The 18760-nt window shown below is 40.8% G+C and overlaps 1 protein-coding gene across 1 annotated transcript in view; it reads left to right on the forward strand.

Moving 5' to 3' along the window:
* Positions 1 to 17527, forward strand: part of ABCA9 (ATP binding cassette subfamily A member 9) — a 64611-nt gene extending 47084 nt beyond the window's left edge. The window contains exons 26-39 of the mRNA XM_032870756.1: positions 1830 to 1949; positions 4504 to 4572; positions 5014 to 5105; positions 6313 to 6433; positions 7022 to 7139; positions 7859 to 7950; positions 10223 to 10383; positions 10791 to 10866; positions 10935 to 11029; positions 11933 to 12052; positions 12256 to 12396; positions 13257 to 13336; positions 16312 to 16367; positions 16499 to 17527. Coding sequence (XP_032726647.1) covers positions 1830 to 1949; positions 4504 to 4572; positions 5014 to 5105; positions 6313 to 6433; positions 7022 to 7139; positions 7859 to 7950; positions 10223 to 10383; positions 10791 to 10866; positions 10935 to 11029; positions 11933 to 12052; positions 12256 to 12396; positions 13257 to 13336; positions 16312 to 16367; positions 16499 to 16594 — 1437 coding nt within the window. The 3' untranslated portion in view covers positions 16595 to 17527. The remainder of the gene's footprint in view (positions 1 to 1829; positions 1950 to 4503; positions 4573 to 5013; positions 5106 to 6312; positions 6434 to 7021; positions 7140 to 7858; positions 7951 to 10222; positions 10384 to 10790; positions 10867 to 10934; positions 11030 to 11932; positions 12053 to 12255; positions 12397 to 13256; positions 13337 to 16311; positions 16368 to 16498) is intronic.
* The last annotated feature ends 1233 nt before the right edge of the window (positions 17528 to 18760 follow it).

Genomic DNA, 18760 nt, shown 5'->3' on the forward strand with positions numbered 1-18760 from the left:
TGTATCAAAAGATCACATTGTACATTTTAAACTTACACAATGGAATATGTCAATTATATCTCAAAAAACAGCGTGGGGGGAAGGAGAACCATTTAAGGATTAAACTAATTGGAGCGGGAGACAAACCATGAGAGACTTTGGACTCTGAGAAACAAACTGAGGGTTTTGGAGGGGAGAGGGGTGGGGGGTTGGGTGAGCCTGGTGGTGGGTATTAAGGAGCTCACATATTGCATGGAGCACTGGGTGTGGTGCATAAACAATGAATGATGGAACACTGAAAAAATTTTAAATTAAATAATAAATAAAAATAATTTAAGAAAATTTAAAATGCTATAAAACCACTGGTAAGGAACACTGAATTCTGTTAAAGATGCATAAAGTTGAATAACTTTGGGAATCATAAATATATATAAAATATATATTTACATATAATATATGTAATATTTATATATATTATATAATATATAATATATAAATATTTATATATATTTAAGATATATATATAATTCACAAAGTATAATATTTCCTTTTATAAAGTGAACATAACTTTACTACAAATCCTAAGAAAAAGAGAGTAAAAAAGAAAATCATTGATAAATTAATTTGGAAAATCAAAGACAGTTCTCTAAATAAAAAGATGACAAAGCAGAAGTAAATTAAAAGAAGAAGACTAGTTCAGTATGATTTATTTCAAATTACAATGTTGATCCTCTATTAGGAGCTATCAAACTAACAGAGGAAAACTGTATCAGTTAAGAAAACACTATACCATTCCTTTAAAAATGTCCAATAAAAAGTATAAGCACAGGAAGGACAAATTACTAAAAACCAATGACAAATATTATAGGACATAGTAAACTTATGCAGCTATTCACCTAATATCAGCAGTAAAACAAGGACACCTACAGTAATTAATTAAAGCACCCAGTGTGCATGAGGAGGTCTAACATACACACCCATCCCTGTTTGTAAGAGCATAAACTGTCACCATCTTTTTGAAAAATAACCTGTTAGTAACTGTTGACAGTGTGAATCCACATAAATCTTAACTTGTATTTACACTTCTCAGAATCTTTCCTAAAAGACTAAGAGTGTTGGAGCAACTGGTGGGCACAGTTAGTGAGGCACCAGACTCGGTTTCAGCTCAGGTCATGACCTCAGGGCTATGAGATTGAGCCCCATGTCTGGCTCTATGCTCAGTGTGGAGTCTGCTTGAGGATTCTCTCTCCCTCTCCCTCTGCCCCTCCCACTTGTGCTCACACTCTGTCTTTCTCTCTAAAACAAAATAAATAAATCTTTAAAAGATAAAGATAAAGAGTGCTAATAGATAAGGATTTAGGTAGACCATTATTTATAGGAGCAGAGAAATTGGAACAACATATTTTCTGAAGGCAAAATTGTTGAATTCTTGCACATCCTTTCAAAGAAATACTATGCAGCTGTGAAAATGAATACTGGTATGTTTAAATCCAAACAGATGTCTGTGATCTCCTGTGAAATTAAACAAAAGGAAAAGACTGAGCAATGTGTGAAAAAGATCCCTCTTGTCAGAATCTGAATTTCAGCAAGAACTCCAAATGATTTGCAAGCACATTGAATTTGAGAGCCCTGTTGTGTCTTAAAAATATCATAGTCAGTCAAATACAGAATTCTGACACAATCTTGTGCTGCAAAGAAAAAAAAATGGTGGTAATACTGCCTTGTGAGGAAAAGCTGAAAATAAGAACATTTACAAGATGAATTCCCACCCTCTTGGAAAACATCCTAAAATTCAGATTTTTTTACGCATTAGTGAAATTAAGCTGCACTTGTTCTTTTTTTCCTTTTAGATCACCATCTTCACAATAGTTGCTACAGATATAAATGAATATGGATTTCTAGGGTTATTTCTCTGCACTATATTAATACCACCTTTCTCACTGATTGGTTCTCTGTTCATTTTCTCTGAGGTAAGTAATTTCATGCCTGTCCTTAGGTCATGAAGTGTGCGGCCACTGGAGATAGCCTAGAATACTGTAAAAATCTTGGTGGAGTCCTTATCTACAAAATTCAAAGTCTCTGTCTTTGGAAAGATCATTCTTTTACAAAGGCAAGAGTCACATTATTTAATAAGAAGCTCTGCCTTGGTTCATGAAGGTCAAAGGCATCTTTGCAGAGGTGGAATTTTATAGTTCTCATGATAACCCTCTCTCCTGGGAACAAATGACCCTGCTGGGAGGCTAATGAGCTGTGCTTTTTCTGTTAATTTTGGACATACTGGTTTTAAGTTTCCTAATGGGCATACAATGGGAAATGCCAAATAGCCAGCAGGATGTATGAATCTAAAATCCTGCTTGTGGTTGCTCGACACGCATCAGCGCATAAATGATATCTAAAGCCATGGCACTAGATAATATAACCTACAGAACAAATATAGTTAGAATAAAAAGTGGGCCAAAGATTTGGCCTTGAATCCAAACTTTAAAGATTGGTCAAAAGAGTCAGCAAGTCAGGTTGAGGAGGAGACCATGAGGTAGAAGAAAAAGTGAAGGATGGTTGTGCACCAGAATCTCTTCTCAGAAACTCTCCTTAAACACTTAAAATGTCTGTATGGGCAGATATGTTCCAGGTGGCAATAAAGAATATTTTAGGCAGAAGAGAGTGATTCAACCATCGAACAAGAGGTCTAGAAAGTTGATGACTGAGAAGAGACCACTGGATGGAGACCACATGGAAGTCATTGGTGATATTAATCAGATAGAATTCAAGGGAAAGGTGAACACCAAACCTAACTAGAGTGAGCTTAGTAGATACTGTGAGATGAGAAGGTAATGCAGGGGTAGAGACACCTATTTCTAGTTTTGCTGAAAAGAATAACAGAGATGGAAAAGTAGATGAATGAGAAGAATACATTTCCGTTTAAGAAGGGAGATAACATGCTTATAAGAGAGAAGTTTCTGATGAAAAGAGAGACATGAACTACCTAAGAAGTCTGACTCCTTGAATAGCTGAGGAAAAAAAAAATATATATGGTATAGTGCCCAAGCAGAGAGGTTGCTTTCCATCATAGCAGGAACATTCTATCTCTTTATCAAGACCATAGCCAGAGGCAAATAGTTTAGTTGCTTGGATGGTAATAAGACACATGATTCTCCTCTGAGTGATCCTACTTTCTTATGGAAAGAGATGACGTTTTTAACTTTGAGTGAGGTGAACAGGGGTGTTGGGATGTTGAGGATAGAGGAAAGGATGTGAACAATTATTTCAGAAAGTAGGTCAGAAGAATTGACAGGCAGTGCTAAAAGATCCCTTGCCCTACTTTCCAAGTGTAGTCAGCAAAGCTGATAGTTTTTCTTATCATAGTCTCCTTCCCAGATACCGTTCAGGGCAGGCGGAGTTACTTTCAATCAGGGTTAGTGTTTTGCCAAGGGAGTCTGACAAAGAAAAGAATAACTAAGTAGTGGTTCCTTATAAGGAAGGATTGTAGCAACAGACCATGGATTCTATGCGGAATGAAGAATTAAGGAAATGAGGGGGTTTATGGACAGCGAGACAGTGGTGGGGTTGGTGGGTTGGAGGGTCACCAACTCCAAATTATGGAGGGTCACCAACTCCAAATTATGGAGTAAGGAGAGTAGAGTGACAAAGCTGAAAAAATAAAATATGGTAGATAGGGCAAAGATAGGGGGCTTAAAGTTGATTTTGGGTGTAGTAGTGTTTGGAAGCAGGTGACAAAGTCACATAGGAGAATAAGATCATTTGAAATAATGTCAGGGTCCTGGCAAACCATTCAAGGAGAAGAACACAATCATCTTTTCTAGATGGCTGTGATAGAGACGGATGGCTATGATAGAGATTTACTAAGTCAGCTCACCATTGCTCAGAAAAAAGTCCTGGGAAATGAAGCTCAAGAAGCAAAACTGGCCTTTTACTCTTTATTTACTAAGAAGTCGGGGGACATTTCAAAATCTATTGTGAATCTGATGAAAATCGTGCACTTACATGTTGTGCACGAATATTATGTGTATTATGCATGTGTTGTAAATCTAATGAAAACCATGCAGAACTGTAGGTGAAGAGCTTTGTAGCATGAGTGATTGTCATGGTTATTCTTAAGAGTGGATGGAGCAAGGGACGAGCTATGTAATGGTTCTTAGGGAAGGAGCACAGATTTAGGAAGAAAGGCAGGTAAAAGTTAGAGGAAAGGGTTTGTCTTAAGATAAATCTTGCCTATGGCTTCAATGGATCCTGCCAGCACCACCCAGTGTTTTTCCTAGGAAGGCAAATCCTGCCAACTCCCAGTGTTCTAAGAGCATCTGAGCCTCTAGTCCAGCACAGCGGAAGAGGTCACTGAGTGACCCTGCACGCCAAGAAGACACATAGCGAGGTCAGAAGTAGACTTTTACCTGATGCACCAGAGAGAACACTGGCAAGGTCATTTAAAGGACATTGGTGCATCTTATGTGAGATGAGATTCGAGAACAGATAAAGGTTCATCTAAACTTACCTTTCCTCATTTTACAGATTTCTCCTGACTCTATGGATTACTTAGGGGCTTCAGAACATCAAATCGTGTTCCTGGCACTGCTAATAGTAAGAATACATTCCATTTAGATGTTCTTGCATGAGGGGGACACATTTGTTTGCTTAGCATTAAGTTAAAAAGTTTAACTTCGGCACTTGAAAACACAGTATTTTAGGCATCTGAAGCAACACACACACACACACACACACATACTTTAAAATTTGGACTGCTATTCTTATAATAATCATTTGACATGGAGTTTAGAGCCCAAACTCTCAATGGTGTGATTAGTCCTGGTGCCAACTTACTACTGTCTAGTCTGTTGTGGCTTCTCTGAAGAGCTAGCTCTGAGAGTTTCACTGGACATTAAAAGATTGTCTTTCAAACTTGTCAAAATGTTATCAGATCTGTCTTTGTACATACAGTCAAACTCCTTAAATAAATTCCAGTATTGAACTTGTTGTTTTTTATGGTGATTTCTAACACTGATTGTTTTTTTCTCCCCTTAGCCTTACCTTCACTTTTGCATATTCATTTTTGTTCTCCGGTGTCTGGAAGTGAGCTTTAGAAAGAAATCAATGAGAAAAGATCCCGTGTTCAGGTTGAGAAAATTTAAATATGATTTCATGTTTTATTTTAATCTTCATTGTTTAAAAATATTTTAATATGCCTAAGCTAATTAAGTAAAAATTACCGCACAGGATTTTTTTTTAGGAATTGTGTACTGTACAAAATTATTCTAATTCATGATACTTTAATGAGCTTACAATCTAGGGAGGGAAACCACATTAACACACATGAGACACTGAAAAATTAAGGAATACCATAATTTCACTGACATACTAAAAGAAAGTTATATACGGAAGATAAAATCTTTAAAATAATGGGTAAATATAGATAAACAATTGGTAAGTATAGCCAGTCCAGGAAGGTAGAAAAAAGCAGAAGCTGATATAAATGCTACCTTCCTATAGATTGAGAAGACAGCTGGAAAGAACTTACAGGTTTGTACTGGCAGATAATGAAAAATTAAATTAAAGCTAAATTTTGGAGGGTTTTGGAGTACAGAAGCATAGGGAAGACTTTGCAAATTACATAATGGGAAATCAAGACAGCTATGTTTTGGAAACCTCGTCTAACTCACAAAATATGAATCCAGTTCAAGTGTAAAGTAGGTAGTAGGGCAGGAGCATGACAAGGTGACAGCCATATTTTAGGAGATCGGCAGACAGCAACCATTTGCGATGGCATGAAGGAGGGAGATGAGCATAAGCAGTAATCAGTGGTAGGGGTGATGAAGGAAAGAACTGGGTGGATAGCAGTCAGGAAGGAGTGATTCTAAAACATATCTCTAAGAAGTGACAGTGCTCACTTACTGGTGCTTACGTGTCCTGGATTTTTCTGGGATGCATCTCGAATTCCAAATGTTTCAACCCACAGTTCTCTCAAAGTCTTCAGAATTCCAAATTACCTGTGCCAAAATTATGGTTCCTAGATGCCTTTCTCACACAACTATGCCCCAAAATCATTTGCCAGAGAGTGTGTCCTGTTTTATTTATTTATTTTTTTAAAGTCACAACAGTCGAAGAAAAGTAAAACTAGGGAAAAAGCAAGAGTAGCATCATTTGACTTGTTGATGGAAACCAGGCTCTTTGCAAGGCAGATGGCGCAGAGCTGAAAAATGGGGGTTGTATTGTTCTCAGAGTGAATCTTTTCACATAATTGAGAGCAGTCTACAGCAAGCTCATTATTTTTGCTGCAAGTTTTTCAACTGGAGACCAGTAATTCTCACACTGTTTTGATTTTAGAATTTCCCCAAGAAGCAGTGGCATTTTTCCAAACCCAGAAGAACCCGAAGGAGAGGATGAAGATGTTCAGATAGAAAGAAGGAGAACCACAAATGCTAGGACCATTGCAGACTTTGATGAGGTAGAATGATGAACAACGTTCATCTGAATATTTTGAAAAACACTTTGCAGTTCTTCTGTCCTTACAGAGCTCATTCCTTGACTTCGCGGAATATGCAATGTCCCCAGAGATAGGAGAACCAGGGAATACACACCCATACCCACAGGCACAAACTTGTTAATTGCTTTTCCGGGGTTGTAGTTTGGGTAAGAAAAGCTACACATTACAAAACCTAAGGAAGTAAGACTTTGTGAGTTTCATGGACTGAGTAAAGCTTATTGCAAGATGAGAGTCCATCTGAGATGTTTGTGTGTTTGTGTGCATGTGTGCGTGTGTGAGTGTGTGTCTGAACAGTCCTACTGATTTGGTGGATGTCTCTGGTCCTCTTTTCTGAGAAAGGTCAAGCATAGATCATGCAATACAATACAAATGTTATTTCCCTGCAGGAATATAGATTGGGAGAGTTGACTTGAACATGGCAGTTTCTGGGGAAAGAACTTGTCTGAGTCATGATTCTGTACAGGGAAAAATGTGGTTGTAGGGAATGTGGTGCACTCCCTCATTTCAAGGTAAGAATAAAGCCCCACTGTTATTCTCTTGTCTCTACAGAAACCCGTCATCATTGCTAGCTGCCTGCGGAAGGAATACACAGGCAAGAAGAAAGACTGCTTCGCTAAGAGGAAGAAAAAAGTGGCCATAAGAAATGTCTCTTTCTGTGTTAAAAAAGGTTGGAGACACTAGATTTAATGTTTAAAGCTATCTTGACCTCCTGAGACGAGGTCTTTGGGAGGGAATAATAGTATCTGAATTGGGGGCCATCTGTTGATAATCTCGAAAGGCAGCCTGTCACCCACAGGCACGTGCAGAACCCTCCTGCTTAAACGCCTCGATTACGATAACAATGTTTTCTCTTGGTCTGAGAAGACAGTTCTGCCTGTTCTGTTGAAACAGGCAAACAAACAAAAAAAGAACAACTGCCAAAAAAAAAAAAAAAAAGGCAGTCTTTCTGTTAAGAAGGATGCTGTAGCTTTTGAAGGAGTATCGTTAATTTCAAAACAGGAATGCACCCAGGAGGAACTCACTGGGGTGCAGCAGTGCAGTCTCTATTCTAAAAAACACATTTTGGGGAAGTGTCCGTTAAATGCGACAGACTTGAGATCAAAATTTGTTTCCATTCCAGTATCTTAGTGGCTTGTGACGATGGGTAAGTTATGTATCCTCCTTACCCCTCAGTTTCTTTGCCTATAGAACGAAGCCAGTAACAACACCTATTTGTGTGTGTGTGTGTGTGTGTGTGTGTGTGTGTGTGTGTGAAGAACAAATGAATTAATACATCTGTGCACTCGACAGAGAGCCTGACACATAGTGAGCCCTCCAGGAGTATTTGCCTCTAGGTTTATTATAATTATTTGACGTTATAATTCTAAGCATACCTGTTTCTTTCAGGTGAAGTTATAGGGCTCTTAGGATACAATGGAGCTGGCAAAAGTACAACTATTAAGATGATAACTGGAGATACAAATCCAACCGCAGGACAGGTCAGTAAACCACACAGAAATAGGGTCCTTAATGCTGCCTCGAACAAGCTCTAACCTGTGAACATTGATGATAGTCTCAAAAATACATAAATGATCCTTTCTTATGAATCCATTGAGTTATGCATAGAATGAGAGGATGAATTAAAAACTTCTCACCTTAATTCCAAAACTAGTAGCACGCCATGTTACTGACACCATATGTTCCATTGAATGAAAAGTAGTGACATTAAAAGGAAATGTTTTGGTAAAAGTAAAGCTGAATACTAGCTTTATTCGGGTCAGGGATCTTTGGGTTTTTTTACTTTTTATTTTTTGACTTATGGATCCTGAGAATTTGTTGAATTAAATTGCTAAGATCTGGGATTTATTCAGAAAACAGACCATAGATTGGGGTGGGGGGGAAGGATTGTCTAAATTCCCAATCAAAAACTAGAATGGTGGGGCACCTGGGTGGCTCAGTGGGTTGAGCTGCTGTCTTTGGCTCAGGTCATGATCTTGGGGTCCTGGGATCAAGTCCCGCATCGGGCTCTCTGCTCAGCAGGGAGCCTGCTTCCCTCTCTCTCTCTCTCTGTCTGCCTCTCTGTCTACTTATGATCTCTCTCTGTCAAATAAGTAAATAAAATCTTAAAAAAAAAAAAAAACTAGAATGGTATGTGAATGCTACTTGGCCGTACATCTAGACCAAGTGGGATAAAATGATGGACAGACGTCCTCAGGGACCACAACACTGAGGAGGAGCTGCTGCTGACGTTTGACCGAAGGTTGAGGGCAGAGGGAGGGGCCATGAAGAGAGATTTTCTAGCAGTGTGAATTGCAACAGAGGTTTCCAAATTGTCTCTCCTCACATAGCAGACAGAACGGCCCATAAAAGATGCCACTGAAGTCATGTCACTCTCCTGCTTATCATCCTTCAGTTAGAATTGATCCAAAACCTTTAGCATGGCCAAAAAAAGGCCCTGTGAGATCTGGGCTTTGCTCACTTCTTGCTGACATTGGCCTTTGGTCATTGTCCTTCTGTAGGACCTTCCATTGGCTACAGTGTTTCTCCTTCGGGTTTGCACTTAGTTACCTCCTTCTTGTCACTTTGAAATTTACCTCCCCAAAAGGACTTTCCCTGACTCTACTCATGGCAACCTTGGATCCTCCTTTTTTATTCTTTATCCTGTTTATTGCCTGGAAAGCATTAAGCAGGGGATATAATTCATCACCATATGGGTCTAGTTGTTTTTATTTTCCATTTCTCTCTCTAGAGTGAATGCTCTGTGAGCCCACATTAACTAGTTCTTTTCTCCACTGTATTTGGAAAAGACAGCATAGCGTTGAGGTCAAGGGCTTGGATTCTGAAGGCAGAGTCCAGCTTTAAACCCCCAGGTTTACCTTGTGTGACCTTCTGCAAGTTTCTGAACTCTAAATCAGTTTCTAAAAGTGATACCTGAGTCATATAGGGTTTTTCTAAGGATAAAGTAATTCAAAACACATAAACTGCTTAGATCCTAGCACACAGTAAGCACTGGTACACATCACTTATTTATATTATTGTAAAGCACTGTGATTGGCTCATAAAAATAATAAATGCTATTTATTAGTATTTATTGGTTTCTATGTGCCGGACTAGTGCCAAGGACCTTTCATTTATTATCTTAGTTCAGGATTTCCTAAGCTTGGTGCTGGTAACATTTTGGGCTAGCCCCGTTTTTTGCATGTGTAGACCATCCTATGTGGCATGCCTAGCCTCTTGCCATGTGATCCCAGCAGCACCCAATGTACCAACCACAAACATCTCCAGACATTACCAAATGTCCTCTGGGAAGATCGCCCCTGATTGAGAAGCACTGCCATTTTTAATGCTCACAATAAACTTGTGCAACAGACCCTATAATTATAGCTCGTTTAACATTGGGGAAATAGAACCTTCAATGAGTGTCTACTCCTTTGAACGTTGAGATCAGTGAGGGAAGTCAAACAGCGAAAACCCAGCAAGCCACCCTGAAGCCAACCAAGGTAACAGACTTGGAAACAAACCCTATAGAGGTATAGGACAATGTGGAATAGCTTCCTTTTGATTTATTGAGGGGTTTTTTTTGTTTTTTTTTTTGTTTTTTTTTTTTAGTTTTTTACCATCTTTCTCCTACAGCTAAGTGATCACTGATTTACATTTGCACTCTTGGCAGCTATGTGTGTAAGACGAGGACATCACTGAATTTTGCACTCATGTGCCATACACATGTATACACAATTTTGGACTGAATGCGAAAATGAACTTTCTGTGCAGGTGATTTTGAAAGGGAGCAGTGAGGGGGATTCCCTCGGGTTCCTGGGATACTGTCCTCAGGAGAATGTGCTCTGGCCCAACCTGTCAGTGAGGGAACATCTGGAGGTCTTCGCTGCCATCAAAGGGTTGGAGAAAGGGGACGCAACAGTCACCATCACACGGTACATGGGGGGTGACACACACGTTCTCCACTGGGGGAATATGATAGGAATGACGTTCACAGAGAATTAAGAAAGGGAGATTCTAACCGATGACACCGCACCTGTGGGAGAAGACAGCTATCAAGAAGCCAGTGGAGTGTTGTATTTTCACATGTTAAACCTAGAGAGAACAATTTTATTGATTATTCTTAATATGGAATATTAGTCCATATTAGTCATTGAAAAATATGAACTTGACCACTATTAAAAAGCTCCTAAGGCATCTAGGTGGTTTCAATTGCATGATCATTCAGGATACTCTTTTTAAAAACGTCTCTAATGTACTGTTTGTTCCGATTTGCCCATCCCCCACACACATTCCCCTTAGTGTGGGGTTCATGTGGATGGACCCACTGTGTTTCCTCCAGGTTGGCGGATGCGCTCAAGCTGCGGGACCAGCTGAAGCAGCCCGTGAAGGCTTTATCTGAGGGAATAAAGAGGAAGGTAAGAGGGGGGCTCAGCGTCACTCTGTGCACCCCAGGTCGGTGCCAGACTTGTCCCTCTCATTGCAGCTCTGCTTTGCGCTGAGCATCCTGGGAAATCCATCGGTGGTGCTTCTGGACGAGCCCTCCACCAGCATGGACACCGAGGGGCAGCTGCAAATGTGGTGAGGGGATGTCATGAGTCATCCCAAGGGAACTTGTGAGCCCTATAACAACTGATCTTCAAAATTGTGGTTTATAAGGCAGAAGACAACCCATTATCAGGAAATGCAATATTCAGGGGAGAAAACTCTGATGCCCCTATCACAGTCAATTTGTATTAAGAAAAAAAAGATAATTCTAACACCATAATCCTCTTAAGAATCTTGTTTTCATGATAGATCTTTGGGATATGCATGGCCCATTTTTATACTCAACCACGTCAATCTATTATTCAGTTTCAATTTCTTTTTTTTTTTTTTAAGATTTTATTTATTTGACAGACAGAGATCACAAGTAGACAAAGAGGCAGGTGGGGGTGGAGGGGGCCAGGCTCCCTGCTAAGGAGGGATGATGCAGGGCTCCATCCCAGGACCCTGAGATCACGACCTGAGCTGAAGGCAGAGGCTTAACCCACTGAGCCACCCAGGCGGCCCCAGTTTCAATTTCTACAGCATCACCTGATACATAGTTCTTACAAGGAAAAAAAATCTCAAATTCTTAGGACTATACAGAAATCTGCTGTTTTGTACTTTAGGGCTTATGTGACTTTTATCATGCTTTTAAATAAGTGTTCCTCATTTTCTTTCTTCCCACTGCTCTCTCAAACATATTCTTGGAACTCAGTATTTTTCTAAATGAACTCTTACCCAATATCATCTTCTACCTTCAGCCCCAGCCATGTTCTGAATTATATACTCTGCCCAATAGTTTGGGTATTTACATGACGTTCTCCCTCCAAAATTCATTTCTTTGTCTAAGTCGAATTCACTAGTTGTTTCCTCTGTGCCTGTGAAAGGTATTTCAAAGTCTTCTTATCTTATCTTGAGCATTCCCAGCAGCTAACATTGCCCCTGACCTCCCTTTAGGCAGGCGATCCGGGCCACCTTTAGGAACACGGAGAGGGGCGCCCTCTTGACCACCCACTACATGGCAGAGGCGGAGGCCGTGTGTGACCGCGTGGCCATCATGGTGTCTGGAAGGCTGAGGTGGGTGCCCATTCAAACCCACCCGTGGCCCCCCAGAGGGCCCTGAGCAAAGACGTTGCATTACACAGTGTTATCACTGGCAGGGGCTGGGGTGACTGGCTACTCCCGCTCCGCACAGCCCTGGCCTCCTGGGGCTGAGAGTGGACGGCAATCCCTCTGTCTTCTCCTTCTCTTCCTTGACTTCATCCTCATCCTACCTCCAGGTGTATTGGTTCCATACAACACCTGAAAAGCAAATTTGGGAAAGATTATCTGCTCGAGTTGAAGGTGAAGAACCCTGCCCAGGTGGAGCCCCTCCACTGTGAAATTCTGAGACTTTTCCCCCAGGCTGCTAGGCAGGAAAGGTAAGGACAGGTGTTGGCTTGTTTCATCCTTTTGTTTTTCCTGTTATGACGAAGAGAAATAAAAGCTTTACTTGATCATTCTTTTGTTGCTGTTGTTGTTAACTTTATGATAATTGTGATTTAATTAATTAGAGACTACCTCTAATTAATTAATTGTGATTTTATTTATTGATTAATTATTAAAGAAAGGCCCAATTCTAAGGGAATTTCCTTCCGCAAAAGGGAAATAAGAGAGCAAAGTACTGATTGGGAAGCTGATTGTTGTAAGGGAATTCAGATTCCTGGCAGCTCTATCATGTGCCAGGTCTTAAGGCATGCATGGACCTAGGTCATCGAGATCCTTTCTAGAGGGTAAAAACATCCCCCATTAAATGTGGCCACTTGTTCAAAGCCGAGACCCGGTGCCAGGCATCAGTAAAAGCTCAGTGAGTGGTGGTTCTTAGCATTATTATTATTATTTAATTGCACTTGAGGTCATTTTCATCATACCAAATCCTAGCAGTGGAGCCAGAAGCTGGTCTTAGTTCTTTGTACTTAAATGCTTTCTCTTCTCACTAAGGAAGAAGGATGATAAGTAATCCTGCCTCTTCCCTTCTTGGAGTACTGCTCGTCTCCTCTGTCTCCCATTCCTCCTGAGAGTAAAAGGGAGTCTTACTGTGAGAGCCCCCTCCTGCTTCTGCTTGAGTAAAGTGACTTCTTGTTGATTAAAGAACATTCCCACTACCACTGTGTCCATGGGTCTGTAGACTCGTACATTGAAACAAATTGTTAGTGACATTGTTGCTGCTTTTTAGACATGCAGGCATCCATGGTTGTCTTCTTGAAATGTGGGGCTCAGTCTCCCTCTCCTTTCCTCGCAGGTACTCCTCCCTGATGGTCTATAAGTTGCCCGTCAAGGATGTGTGTCCCTTATCGCAAGCTTTCTTCAAATTAGAGATAGGTAAGAGTGACTTTTTGGAGATAGGACTCTGGGAAACTGAGAAATTCAGATCTTGGATAAAACCAGTGTAAGAGGTACACGGGCATGAAATTGCGCTGTTATACCAGAAATAAATTAAGACTTTTAATCCAGTGGTTCTCAGTCACCAGTGATTTGGTAATATCTGTGGATATCTTTGGTTGTCACAAGTGGGGATGAAGTTGGGGAGTGTGACTGGTATCTTGCAGGTCAAGGCCGGGTGGTGCTAAACATCCCACAGTGCACACATGTCAGCTCCCTCCCGCAGCAAAGAGGGATCACATCAGAATGTCATTAGTGCCAAGGTTGAGAAGTTGGGACTTAATTGAATGAGACTCTAGAAGGAAGAGATCTTTGGCATTTGGGGCTGGAGTGTCCACAGATTCATTAAAAAAAAAAAAAAGTCATTTGTTTTTGTCTGTATGTACTCTTTGATAGTGTTTAATGTTGATTAGGCAGTCCGTGTCTGTTGAGGTGGGCTAACCCATAACTCTTCTCTAGACTCTTGGATTGTGATCTTTGTATACTGCATTGACGTATCAGTATACAAAGCTCTGATTTTGCCTATCACACCAGTGTATGAAATCTGATAAAAAGCTGAACCCCCCCCATCCCTCTCTCTCTATTTTTTTTTTAAGTAGGCTCCACACCCAGAGTGGAGCCCAACATAGGAGTTGAACTTAGGACCCTGAGATCAAGACTTAGACTGAAATCAAGAGTCCGACCCTCCACCAGCTGAGCCGCCCAGGCGCCCTCTCCCCTTCTTCTTGATCTGTGCTTTCTTACTTGTCACCTGTCAGTCTTTAGAAGCCCCAGACATTCTAGTTCTTAGAGAAGTGTTTCTCCTTGATACAAGGTTACGATTGCCCCAGATAGCTTTTCTTTTTTACTTTCTCCTCAGCTGGTCACCTTTGCTCTAGGGTCCATGTAACCATTTTCCATGGTCGTCATTCTGGCCTAGTGACCAATTTTTTAACCATTTTCACCATCCTGGCCTGGTGACCAATTTTGCATCATTCCCATGGGAAAGATTCCCACAACTGGTTCAGATCAACATGAAGTGTTTTATGACCAATTAGGAGCAGGGAGGGAGATATTCCAGAAAGGGCTGTGTCTCTAGAGTACAGGGAGCCCTTTCTTCAGAGTCTTCTAACGTTTCTGCTTTTAAACATGTTCCCTCCCACCTCAGATTCCTTCTGCTGTGTTTCATTTGCTAAAACTAAAGTTCTGCTTAGGAGATGGGAAGGATCCCTAACTTTTTTTTTAAGTTTTCTACCCCACTGTGTGGTGGATCCCTAACTTTTTTTTTTTTTTAACAGTTTTCTACCCCACTGTGTGGTAGAAATGTAAGTTAGCATTTTTTCCCCCTCCAGATGTTAGGTGAGACACAGTTATCTTCTCAGCTGAAACACAGCTGAATGAGGTAGGCCCCATAGTGTGCGAGCACAGTGCATGCCCCATGACAATTCCTGTGTCCTGCCACATTGGCTCATTCTCCCGTAGCATCAGATCACTTTGGGGTATTGCAAACTGCACAGAACTCCACCCTCATGAGCCCCCTCCAGGTCAACATTGCCTAATGCTTGGAGACTTGAAAGTAGGGAGATGGGTGGGTTGGCTTTCTCTCCTTCTTATCTTATTCCCTCCTCTGCTCATCTGCTGATGTTTTGAGCCTCATTGGTGTGGAGTGTAAGGGGAGGGAAGAAGAGATAGTATGACAGCAGAGCTTGATTTGCTCATTAGAGCTGGACTATGGCATGAGGGCCCTCTGTGCAGAGAGGAGTTCCTTGAAGATTCCCTCTTCCCTCCCACCTAGAATCTCTGACGAAAGCTACTCTGAGGTGGGAGATGCCTTCTCCTCCTGGTCTCTTGGTCTCTTACAGCCCCAGGACCACTTCTTGGAATTCCCTTCCCTTTCCAAGAGATCTCTTAGAGGACCTCCCATTGGATGCAGAGGCTTGGCCTCTCCAAACTCTGAAAGTACAGGGCCATCACTGTGCACAATTGTTGACGTGTTCCCAGACTTGAGGCAAGGATCCAATCCCATGTTCCCAGGTTGCAGGCCAATCCCACCACATTCTCTGTCCACTGAGAGGAGAAAGGAAATGCCACAGCAATGTGACAACTGCCCACAAGAAACCTTTGCTTTCTAGTCTCACCTCTCAGTTCATTATTTTTTTCCTCTTATGCATCTGCACGTTTGGGGATCTTATTCACAAACCACACTGTTAATAGATGGTCAAACTAGGATAATTCGGAAACTTTTGGTTTAGGCAGGGACCATTTGCCAAGGGACAAGGCACTGTGTGATGACCCCGGGCTAGACACAGCAGAAGTGTTGACGTTCTCAGGTCCAAAGGGACTAAGAAAGGAAGCGGTGGCTGGAACCCAGGAGTAGAATCATGTAGAATTTGTGATCTTGTGAGAAGCAGTGACTTTCAGTCAAGGGGCAAAGTTGAGGGAGGGAGTGAAGGAATAAAGGCTTTGACCTCCCCACTCCTCTCTCCCTTCTCATGAGCTGCCACTGGTGGAAACCACCAGAAAGGACCTCGTAAGTCAGCCAGTGGAGCAAAGAGCAGAGTAGAGAGGTTGAAGGCAGATATCGAGGGGCACATGGTAGCATTCCAGAGCAGAGGGAACATCTCTCCACTCAGCCTGCATAGGTGGTATGGGACCTCACACCATGTTTTCCAGTCTGGAGTGCCCCTGCCCAAACTCTAAGATAATGAGAGAGTATTTCCATCCTGTTACAAGACCACAGGGTGAATTTGCCTTTCCATATTTAGCATATGTGCTGCCTAAGCAAGCACATATCTCAGACAGATCTAGTCCGAGAGTATTTATTACCTTATCTTGCATATTTAAAATCTATTTATATGTAGATTTTGTGCATAACTTGGTAAAACTCTCCAAATAAAAAATAGATGAACTCCTAATGTCTGTCCGTCCTTCTGCAGTTAAACAGAGCTTCGACCTGGAGGAGTACAGTCTCTCCCAGTCCACCCTGGAGCAGGTGGGTCGGTGTGAGTGACTCTGTTTCATCCGTGCACTATAAAGGGACACTGTGTGCATATGCCTTGCACTCACTCAGAGTGACAGAAGGCAGTGTGACCTCTCTCTCTCTTCATTTCTTGTCCATCTCAGGTTTTCCTGGAGCTCTCCAAGGAGCAGGAGATGGATGACTTTGATGAACTTGACTCTTCGGTGAAGTGGAAGCTTCTCCCACAGGAAGACCCTTGAAGTCCCAAATACCCTATTTTTTAAAAAAATCTTATGCCTCTTTTTAAATATAATATTTTATATCATTAATATATCTTATCTCAGATATGATACAAAATGCTTTTGGAATTCATGTCACCATTTTTCTCAATAACATGACGTCTATCAGGACTAAGGAGGAAAGTCAGTGAGAACAATCTTGAAACTGACCATGGGGGCCTCTGTGCCAACAACTAAACCCCACGTGTCATAGGGAAGTAAATTAAAAATGCATTTGTTACAAAATGTTTGGGCTTCTCAAGATGATACAGAGATTGCTTTATTTTCTTTGCTTAAACATCAAAATATTGAATATTTTCTTATCCTTTTGAATGAAGTAAGGACAAAGTAAGACCCAATCTTGATTTAGGGGGGATAGAGCCAGTGACTGCAGAATAACATGGTATTTGCTTTTTTTTTTAAGTTTTTATTTAAATTCCAATTAGTTAACATGCAGTGTAATATTAACTTCAGCTGTACAATATGGTGACACAGCACTTTCATACAACACGCACCGCTCATCCCAACAAGTATTTGCTTTCTGTAATTCAGAGTTTGTTTGGTTCTTTTTTTTTTTTCAGCTTATTCATAATACATGGATTTTCCTTTTCTGTCATTTTTCACATTTTATATTGTACAGTCTATGTTCTGTCTATTGTGACTATCAAGGAATTTGAAAACCTGTTAAAATAAGTAATTTCAGTAAGAATTTGAATAATCAATTTGATGGAAGTTTAAAAATGATGTATCTCACAATTTTGAAACATATTTATGATTTGATAGGTTTTCTTATGATGTAAGGGTATAGCAGATCTTAATTTCTCATGTTTATGTGTCTTATGACTTCTTTAACTGGTGACCTTCTAAATACCTTAAAATCTGTGCAATATACTTATATGTTCTTATTTAGGTAAGTTTTTTGTTGTTGTTCTTGCTACTGTTGTTGTTAGCTCTTATGGACTGAATTGTGTTCTCCCGAAATTCATAGGTTAAAGCCCCAAAGTCCAGTGTGGTTGTATTTGGAGATAGGGCCTTTAAGGAGACAGAAGTTCAGTGAGGTCAGAAGATTGGGGCCTTAATCCAATAGCACTGGTATCTTTATAAGAAGGGGACGAGATCCCCTATCTCTGTGCACTCACAGGGAAAAGATCCCATGAGGACACAGCGAGCTGGCTACCCACAAGCCAGGAAGAGACACGTCACCAGAAACCAAGTTTTCTGACACCTGGCCTGGGAGTCACCATTTGGAGATGAGTTGTCTGTAGAGCTCCAGGACCATGCAGGACCGAGTCATGAAACACACAGCTATGCAGAGTGCAACACAAAACCAAAAAAATGAAACCCCTACAAAACACTGTGGTTTTAAGCTACTGAGGTTATGGAGACAGTGGGGTTGTTTGTTACAATAGACAGTCAATGTTACATTAACTAACTCAGATCATGTTAGGAAATGGGTGGGGACAAAACCCTGGAGTATTTCTTGATGGAATTGCCAAAGACTATTCTAAGCTGCTGTTCCCAGTCCTTGCCTGAATCAACTCTACAAGCATGACTCTTCCTTCAATTTCAACCCATTTGTGCCACACCATCCTCAAAGTACAGGCAAACAACAGTAACTTCCAACCCAAGACGGGATGCCTCTGGGTGAGTCTACCCTTCTTTGTATTGTGAAAATCCAAGAAGGGATGACCTAACTGAGATATACAAAGTTATACTGAGTGAATTTTTGGAGTATTTGAAGTCGAAAGTAAGAATAAATTATTCCAAGGGATTATTAAATGAAAACATCACAGTGATTATGAATAAGTAGTTTTAATAAGAGTGGATTTATTTTTTTCATCCTAGATGTGCTTTTCTCAACAATGGCACTGTTGATGTTTTGTGCCAGATAATTCTTTGTTGGGGGAGGGAGAAAGGAGAGGCTATCCTGTGTATTGTAGAATATTCAATGGCAATTCTGATCCGTACCCACGAGGTGCCAGTAGCAATCACCACCTGAGTGTGACAATCAAAAACGTCTCCAGATATTGTCTTAATCAAATTATACGTCCTTAAATCGACTGCTTGGTAATTTTATGATCTTGGAGCAAAGTAAAAAATGAATTAAAGACATTGGGTCTTGTTCCTTTGGGGGTATTGGCATGTTGC

Source organism: Lontra canadensis, unplaced genomic scaffold, assembly GCF_010015895.1.
Source record: "Lontra canadensis isolate GAN:19392208 unplaced genomic scaffold, GSC_riverotter_1.0 scaffold41, whole genome shotgun sequence".
NCBI classification, from domain to species: domain Eukaryota; kingdom Metazoa; phylum Chordata; class Mammalia; order Carnivora; family Mustelidae; genus Lontra; species Lontra canadensis.